The sequence below is a fragment of the Artemia franciscana genome, chromosome 5, assembly GCF_032884065.1.
Source record: "Artemia franciscana chromosome 5, ASM3288406v1, whole genome shotgun sequence".
Taxonomy (NCBI): domain Eukaryota; kingdom Metazoa; phylum Arthropoda; class Branchiopoda; order Anostraca; family Artemiidae; genus Artemia; species Artemia franciscana.
The window spans coordinates 20,853,808-20,863,570 of record NC_088867.1 but is presented as its reverse complement, the minus strand read 5'-3'; the positions used below and the strand labels follow the sequence as shown (position 1 = coordinate 20,863,570).

Here is a 9,763-nt window from a genome sequence, read left to right as displayed (position 1 = left end):
TTTGTTTTTAGGGAGCCTGGATTTCATTTGCCCCATGATCCAAGTGATCCAATTATGCTGGTCGCACCGGATACAGACATCCTACCGTTCAAGTCTTTCTGGATGCATCGGAAAGAACTGATGAAAGGTAATTTTCATATAATCTAACAGCTATAAAAAGATGTGACGTTAGAGAAACTGTACAAAATATCCTATTAAATTGATTCTGGCTCAACAGATAAGGGGTAGCTTATTAAATTTCAACATGCAACCCATTCATGTACTCTATATGCCATTTTGATCAAAGCCAGAATTTGGATTAAAATTTAATATTTTACACTTAGCTAAAAGTCTCTCGCCTTAGATTGGTGTAAAGCCCCCATTTCTGGACCGATTAATAAATAGCAACCAAAAATATATTTGATTTTTCTTCTTATTTTTGGGAATCATTTTTCTTTATTTATTATTATATTGTGTTTTTTTAATACTTTTCGACCTTTCCCACTGTCTTTATGGATTAATTATGAAAAAATCTGGTATCCATTGGCGGCTAGTATTTTTTTTTTTTTTTCAATTTACTTGTCTCGAAGAAGTTTTATCTGACTGTAATACCTGACGTACAGCGGTAATTCGGTATCACGCGCTGTGAAAGTCGTTTTTAAAATAAAAGAATAGTCTAATCAAACAGTTTTAGTTAATAACCATTCATTATTTCCCAGATATATCAAGATGTGAAGTCAGAGAAACTGTACAATATCTCCTATTAGATCGATCCACACTTACCAGACAAGATATAGACTATTATTATTATCTATTTTTTTCAAGCAATTTTGGCTATTCTGATTCTTAGAACTTTGCTAGAGCTCATGCCATGAGTACTTTTCGACTTTTTCAACTAGGCTTTGTAGATTACTTGTACTAAAAGCTATTATTCATTGTTGATTAATGTTTTACTTTTGATCCGAGTCACTTTGCTGTGTGTCTTTTTGTACTAATGCTTAAACATCATAAGTGACAAATTCAAATGTAATTTTAGTTAAACAAAGTCTGGGCACTGCAACTTTGTTTGGAGGAAATCCAACAAACAGAGAGGCAACTATCGATACTGAGGGGCAAACAGAGAGGCAATTATCGTTGAAAATAGGAGGAATAGAGGTTCCAATTGAATACCTCTCAAAAGCTGACAAATATGTAACACCGGACAGAGTTATCGTGGACGATAAAACCACCAAAAAAATATTCCATTACAAGCAGGTACGTGCCTTCAAATTTTCAAAATTAGTGTTTGATGCTTCGACAACGTTTATTGCATACCTTTGCAGTATAAACCTCCAACCCCCTCTCCCACCAAACAAAAACAGATCTATAGTCTTCAAACATTGCTAACTTGCGGTTGGTTTAATAGATACCATGTGTTTAGTCGTATTTACATAAAATGTTATACGCATAGAGCAGCCAACAAATTACTGTTATTGTGGCAAAACTAGAATTGATTAGAACTGGGACGATGTTTTGCCAAAGATCTTGTCTCATTCTCAAATGATTAGCATCTTTCTGCGAATTCATGCCTTTGTTTCTTGTAAAATCACCAATAACATGATCACCAAAATCCAAAGTGTTGAGCGTTCATGAAACTCCATAACAACTTTTATCTCTGGGTTACTTAACGTTATTATTTTTAGTCTTTCAAATTTGTTTCTTCTATCTTTTATGAAACAGCCATTTAACAAAAAAAATGATTAAAGAATCGGGTTTTTTTCTTGAAATTTGGTTTTTATTCTTTGGAATGGTAGTTGGAGCTATGAAGTGTTAGCTTTTCTTCTTGTAGGGGTAGGGTATTTGCCCTAGTTAAATAGTAAAATATAGTTAAATAGTAAAATATAGTATAGTATAGATAGATAGATAAATTTATCCACACGAAAGCCCTATTCGGCCATGATGACACAAAAAAAAAACAAGCAAAATAAAATTAAAAAAAAATACAACAACAAACGTAAACTGAAAAAACAATAAAAGTAATTATTCGGAAAATCATCACGATACCTCATACCTACCCAGACAAACATTCCAATATTATTTATATCTAATTATAACTTATATATCAAAATTTCTAAAATCCAACCTCTCTTCCTAACCTCCCTACCAAATATTTCCGGGTGTATTTGCCTCAATTCCTTACATTCCCCTAAAAAGTGATGCAAACACTCATCCATCTCTTCACACATAGGGCAAGCGTAAGGACCATTCCTCAGTCCAGCCATCCCTAAATATTTCCTCCGTTTTCCAAGAGGCATAAATTCCCCCATACATATATTACCCAATTTAAATCTTCCAGACTTAATCACATTTTTAGATAAATTTCTTGGCCCCAGTTCTCCTTGACCTCCACATATTGCCCCAGCGACGGCGAGGCGGCCTTCCCAGCTTGTCAAATCTGAATTTCCTGAGACTCTAACCTAGTAGCAACTAGCCTAGATACAGTCCCTACCATCCCTCCTATCTCATTTCCTTCATTCCAACAATTACCTAGCCCTGCACGATCTAATATATCCTTCATCTGATTTGGCCACGAATCCTTCCTCCTATCTTGAAGCGTCGGTAAAAAGAAAATATTTGACGCAAAAAATACCCGCGGGGTCATAGCCACAAAAAATACAAATAATATTAACAACATGCAAATACAATTAAAGAATTCAATTTAAACTTTTGATGAAAAAGATTAAAGTACAGAAAACCATTCAACAACACTAATACAAACAAACAAAGTTATCAAATAACACACTTACGGCGGGTTATACCCTACAAATAAACCACGACAGATTCTTAATAATGATAAAACACCCATTTCCAAAACAAATACTTCTACCCAAAACTCATCCCCCCCATCCACTTCAAAAATGTTCTTTCTCAAAATCTTAACTTATCATACTTCCCCAGAAAATGCAATAAATTTTCCTCAGCTATGGAATAATAACCAAATTCCTGTTGTATGTGGAAGGAAAAGAACTGTAGGAGTACAGAAAATTACGATATTAAAAACTTGCACAAGAATCGTAAACCTTAACAAAAAGGTAAACATTAACTTTAACCTATGAACTGCTCCTTAAGCAAGACTTTTCATAGCTTTGGTGATAAAACTTCACTCAAAAAATAATATTTTATTTCTCCCTAACGCTTCCAAGAATTGAAATTTAAAAAAAAAAAAAAAAAATATTCTCTTCATAAGTCTACGTGATGGGGATTGTATAGGAAAAGAAAAAATACAAATGAAAAAACCTAAAACAAAAAAGAATGACGAATTTCCACCCGCTACTCATTACCCACCATTAGCCAAGCCAGAACGAGGACCTACGCAGAGTAAATGTTACCAAAATACTTTTCCAATATGACCAAGAGATATCCACCTCATGGGAGGGGCAAAAAAATAAAAAGGAAAGTCAAAATGATTTTGCTTTTTTTTCTGAGGGTACTAAACGAGCGACACTCTTTTAGCTGATTCAGAAAGTATATTAGAGAAAGCATGACTAGCAGATATAGAGTTGGAGTCCGATCTGACTGACAGGGCGAATGGAAATAGAAATATTGCCTGAATTGCGATATTGATATTATTGATTAGATTGATAGTTGATTGATTAGAGACAAGAGAGGAACGAGCTCTAAGGGTGCCGGTAATGTTGCTATGCAGTTGAAATAAACTGAAAAACACAGATGAGAGCTGTAGCTCTCATCACAGGTACAGAGCTGTAGCTCAAAGTAGCTGTTGATGGTGATAGAGTTGTGAAAATTGTAGAGAATGAAAAATTATGTAAAGAGTGTGAAAAATGATAATTGTATTTAATTGCCAAAAGGCTCTAAGGATATTGGAATGACGAAGTCAACTATCAACCTCAGCAAACTATTGCCCGAGGTAATTTTTTTTTGGTTTTATGAGTAGTTTTTACTTTGTAAAACTAGTTATTTTATCACTTTTATATTAATTTATTAAAATATTGTTTATTTAGATTTTATATATATATATATATATATATATATATATATATATATATATATATATATATATATATATATTTATATATATATATATATATATATATATATACTAGCTGTTGGGGTGGCGCTTCGCGCCACCCCAACACCTAGTTGGTGGGGGCGCTTCGCGCCCCCCCCAAGCCCCCCTGCGCGCGTAAGTCGTTACGCGCCATATTAGTTACGCGCCATTGTAGTTGTGTCCCTATGTCCCACCTGTGAATATAGATAGATATATATATATATATATATATATATATATATATATATATATATATATATATATATATATATATATATATATATATATATATATATATATATATATATGTTTTTAACTACGTAAAACTTGCGAATATACAACATTCTTTGCTGTCCCATTGTCTGTGCATATAAATAGATTGTCAGGTTTACCGACTCTTGAACATGCAACATATAATGGTCCATGGGAAAACAATCCGTATTCAGATCTATACCTCATGATTCTAATGATTGCCCTTGAGCTTTGTTGATGGTGATTGCTAATCGACCATTCCCTGAGTCGCCATCGTCATTTATATATCCCCCTGTGCACCCCGGCGTCCCCTTTGTAGCTATGTCCCTGTGTCCCGGCCGTCATTTATATTCCCTGTGTCCCGGTCGTCATTTGTGTCCCGGTGTTCCAGTCTGTGATTTCTCTTTGAGTGTCCCGGGCGTCATTTATATTCCTTGTGTCCCGGTGTCCCGGTCGTCATTTATATCCCCCTGTGCCCCCCGGCGTCCCCATTGTAGTTGTGTCCCTGTGTCCCGGTCGTCATTTATATTCCCCGTGTCCCGGTCGTCATTTGTATCCCGGTGTCCCGGTCTGTATATACATTCGTTTTTTAGTTTTGTTTTTCTCCTTTATTTTTTTCCTTTTTTCTTTTTTTTCTTTTTTAGTTTATTTAGATTTTTAGATTTTTTAGTTTTTTTATTAGTTTTTAGTTTTTTTGTAGTTTTTACCATTTTTTTACTTTTTTATATTTATTAATATTTTTTTAGTTTTCTTTTTCTCTTATTTTTCAGTTTTTTCCTTTTTTTTAGTTTTTTCTTTTTTAGTTTTTAGTTTTTTTTTGTTTTTTACCTTTTTTTAGTTTTTTTAGTTTTTTTAGTTTTTTAGCTTTTTTAGTTTTTTTATTAGTTTTTAGTTTTTTTTTAGTTTTTGCCTTTTTTTAGTTTTTCTTAGTTTTTAGTTTTTTACCTTTTTTTAGTTTTTTTTAGTTTTTTAGCTTTTTTAGTTTTTTTTCTTTTTAGTTTTTTTTGTAGTTTTTACCTTTTTTAGTTTTTTTTCTTCTTTTGTATTAGTGTGAAATAATTCAGACGTCATATGCGGACAAACACGACGTCACTCGACAGACAGACAGACAGACATAACCCACAAACAACTTATTTTTATATATATTTATTCATATTTTTTTAGTTTTCTTTTTCTCTTTTATTTTTCAGTTTTTTCCTTTTTTTTAGTTTTTTTCTTTTTTAGTTTTTAGTTTTTTTTTAGTTTTTTACCTTTTTTTAGTTTTTTTTAGTTTTTTTAGTTTTTTAGCTTTTTTAGTTTTTTTATTAGTTTTTTTTTTTTTTAGTTTTTGCCTTTTTTATTTTTTTCATTTATTTTTTAGTTATTAGATTTTTACCTTTTTTTAGTTTTTTAGCTTTTTTAGTTTTTTTTTTCTTTTTAGTTTTTTTTGTAGTTTTTACCTTTTTTAGTTTTTTCTTCTTTTGTATTAGTGTGAAATAATTCAGACGTCATATGCGGACAAACATGACGTCACCTGATCCACAGATCCACACACAGACAACTTATTTTTATATATATACTAGCTGTTGGGGTGGCGCTTCGCGCCACCCCAACACCTAGTTGGTGGGGGCGCTTCGCGCCCCCCCCAAGCCCCCCCGCGCGCGTAAGTCGTTACGCGCCATAATAGTTACGCGCCATTGTAGTTGTGTCCCTATGTCCCACCTGTGAATATAGATAGATATATATATATATGGTTTTAACTACGTAAAACTTGCGAATATACAACATTCTTTGCTGTCCCATTGTCTTTGCATATAAATAGATTGTCAGGTTTACCGACTCTTGAACATGCAACATATAATGGTCCATGGGAAAACAATCTGTATTCAGATCTATACCTCATGATTCTAATGATTGCCCTTGAGCTTTGTTGATGGTGATTGCTAATCGACCATTCCCTGTCCCGGTGTCCCGGTCGTCATTTACATCCCCCTGTTTCCTCCGGTGTCCCCGTTGTAGTTGTGTCCCTGTGTCCCGGTCGTCATTTATATTCCCTGTGTCCCGGTCGTCATTTGTATCCCGGTGTCCCGGTCTGTATATACATTCGTTTTTTAGTTTTGTTTTTCTCCTTTATTTTTTTCCTTTTTTTTTCTTTTTTAGCTTATTTAGATTTTTAGATTTTTTAGTTTTTTTATTAGTTTTTAGTTTTTTTGTCCCGGTCGTCATTTATATCCCCCTGTTTCCCCCGGTGTCCCCGTTGTAGTTGTGTCCCTGTGTCCCGGTCGTCATTTATATTCCCTGTGTCCCGGTCGTCATTTGTATCCCGGTGTACCGGTCTGTATATACATTCGTTTTTTAGTTTTGTTTTTCTCCTTTATTTTTTTCCTTTTTTTTTCTTTTTTAGTTTATTTAGATTTTTAGATTTTTTAGTTTTTTTATTAGTTTTTAGTTTTTTTTTCTTTTTAGTTTTTTTGTAGTTTTTACCTTCTTTTTAGTTTTGTTAATTTTTTTTTTACTTATGTCCTGGTCGTCATTTATACTCCCTATGTCCCGGTGCTTTGTTGATTGCTAATCGAACATTCCTTTTGTCCTGGTCGCTTTCTCTTTGAGTGTCGTCATTTATTTTTTTCTTTTTTAGTTCTTTTAGTTTTTACCTTTTTTAGTTTTTTTTAGTTTTTTAGATGAAAATTTTTTTTAGTTTTTTCCTTTTTTTCTTTTTAGTTTTTATTGGTTTTTACCTTTATGTTAGCTTATTTTTCAGTTTTTTCCTTTTTTTTTAGTTTTTTTTTTTATTTTTTATTTTTTTTAGTTTTTTACCTTTTTTTAGTTTTTTTAGTTTTTTTAGTTTTTTTAGTTTTTTAGCTTTTTTACTTTTTTTATTAGTTTTTAGTTTTTTTGTAGTTTTTGCCTTTTTTTAGTTTTTTCAGTTTTTTTTTTAGTTTTTTATTGGTTTTTACCTTTATTTTAGCTTATTTTTCAGTTTTTTCCTTTTTTTTAGTTTTTTTTAGTTTTTAGTTTTTTTAGTTTTTTACCTTTTTTTAGTTTTTTTAGTTTTTTAGCTTTTTTATTTTTTTTATTAGTTTTTAGTTTTTTTTGTAGTTTTTGCCTTTTTTTTAGTTTTTTTAGTTTTTTAGCTTTTTTATTAGTTTTAATTTTTTTTGTAGTTTTTGCCTTTTTTTAGTTTGACAACTTATTTTTATATATATAGATAGTTTTTTTTTTTTACTTATGTCCTGGTCGTCATTTATACTCCCTGTGTCCCGGTGCTTTGTTGATTGCTAATCGAACATTCCTTTTGTCCTGGTCGCTTTCTCTTTGAGTGTCGTCATTTATTAGTTTTTTCCTTTTTTTCTTTTTAGTTTTTTATTGGTTTTTACCTTTATTTTAGCTTATTTTTCAGTTTTTTCCTTTTTTTTAGTTTTTTTTTATTTTTTATTTTTTTTAGTTTTTTACCTTTTTTTAGTTTTTTTAGTTTTTTTAGTTTTTTAGCTTTTTTACTTTTTTTATTAGTTTTTAGTTTTTTTTGTAGTTTTTGCCTTTTTTTAGTTTTTTCAGTTTTTTTTTTAGTTTTTTATTGGTTTTTACCTTTATAGTTTTTTTAGTTTTTTAGCTTTTTTATTTTTTTTTATTAGTTTTTAGTTTTTTTTGTAGTTTTTGCCTTTTTTTAGTTTTTTCAGTTTTGACGTCACCTGATCCAGTTTTTTCAGGTGACGTCACCTGACCCATCCACACATCCACAGACAGACAACTTATTTTTATATATATAGATAGATATATATATATATATATATATATATATATATATATATATATATATATATATATATATATATATATATATATATATATATATATATATATATATATATATATATATACTATAAATATTATTTATATTATTTTTCATATTATTTTGTTATCATTCATATTATTTTATTTATTTAATTCCACTAAAGCAGTAAGTATTCAGTGCTTAATCATTGCTTAACACTTTTGAAATACAGTAAACTATAGGCCCAATCGTAAATAAACATGGTCAGTTTAATTAGGTTTGTTTTAGTTAAAAATTAATACTTTAAAATTTTCTTTTATCGGATGTAACTAGGCTTCTTTTCCTCCCCTCATTGGTCTTTGAATCTGGTTAATCTAAAGAACCTTCCTCGCAAAAACAACACTGAAGTTTTGAGACAAATATAGTTCTGAGATTCACTTACCAAGATGGGGGGGGGGGATTCTTGCAAATTTTTTCACACTTTTCAGAAAACTCAGCTTTTTTCCTTTTTTTTTGACAAATTAGATACCCCTCAAAATAAATGGAATTGCTTTTTAATAATAATCCAAAAGGACGGTTGATTAGGAAAATGGTGTAGATAGCAAGGAAGAGAGTTTTGGTAATGTAGGAGGCAAACACATTTCAAGAATTTAGTCAGAAATAGACTGTACAAACTTATCTAGTTAAAGTCTATTAAGCATAACTATTGATCTATGCCGTAAAATGGAGAGAGAGACTCTACCCTAATATACTATCTTACAAAATACTCTGTTCTAGCCTGTTGAATCCTACCTGCATGTTGGGAGCAATATAAGTAAAAAAATAAGATTTATTCTTTAACGGAATCTATGAGAGACCCAGTGATCATAACCCAGGATTTAGTGTTGTAATACAATTTTTGACAAAGTTCAACAAGCATATAACAAGATTTAATGTTTAAAATGTGGTAATTAATGATTACTAGTTATTTTAATGACTTAGTTAATTGTTTTTAGTTCCATTCCTAATTACAGTGTTTCAATTATCATTGAAGAGAACAATTTTTATGCTATTGTCTTATCATATTAAGATTTCTCTGGAATAAGCTGAGAGTTTTTCCCCCTCCTTCAATAGGAGGTGCAGGATAAATCATAAGTTTTGGCTTACCTCCTCTTTGCTTTTGATTAACCTTTTTAATTTTCTTACGTTTAATTTTTTTTTTTTTTGGGGGGGGGGGGAACTTTTTGAGACAGTATAGCTAAAAGGTGTTTTAACTGTAACTTCGGGATAATACCTTTTGAAATGGTATTGGCCCCAATAGTCCCTAAGGAAGAGGCTGTAAGTTATGTAATTTGCCCATAGTTTCTATAGGCTATTAAATAAAAAAAACAAGTTTTTTTAACTGAAAGTAAGAAGCGACATTAAAACTTAAAACGCACAGAAATTAATTCGTATATGAAAGAGGCTGCTTCCTCATCAGCGCCCCGTTCTTTACGCTAAAGTTTGACTCTTTCTCTCAATTCTTCTTTTTCAAACAGTAAAAAACTTCAGCGTAAAGAGCGGGGCATTGATGAGGAAGCAGCCTCTTTCATATACGAAGTAATTTCTAGGATATGTACATGTTTTTTAGGCGGGAGGGTTCATGGGGGGAGACGTTCCCAGGGGAATGAAAAGGGATTTCTTGGCATGATTTCACAAAGGGTGGGAAATCAAAAAATAGTCTTTCGACTTAAAAGTAAGGAGCAGTATTAAAA

The 9,763-nt window shown here is 31.2% G+C and overlaps 2 protein-coding genes and 1 long non-coding RNA gene across 3 annotated transcripts in view; 2 read left to right on the top strand and 1 right to left on the bottom strand.

The window, feature by feature from the left end:
- LOC136027084 (nitric oxide synthase, inducible-like) overlaps positions 1 to 1,825 on the top strand; it is a 56,950-nt gene extending 55,125 nt beyond the window's left edge. Inside the window, exons 5-6 of the mRNA XM_065704028.1 lie at positions 12 to 127; positions 1,016 to 1,825. Coding sequence (XP_065560100.1) covers positions 12 to 127; positions 1,016 to 1,365 — 466 coding nt within the window. The 3' untranslated portion in view covers positions 1,366 to 1,825. The remainder of the gene's footprint in view (positions 1 to 11; positions 128 to 1,015) is intronic.
- Positions 1 to 9,763, bottom strand: part of LOC136027086 (uncharacterized) — a 126,260-nt gene that overhangs the window by 94,268 nt on the left and 22,229 nt on the right. The gene's annotated exons all lie outside the window — the stretch shown is intronic.
- The window catches only part of LOC136027083 (uncharacterized), a 119,243-nt gene that overhangs the window by 103,041 nt on the left and 6,439 nt on the right, over positions 1 to 9,763 (top strand). The gene's annotated exons all lie outside the window — the stretch shown is intronic.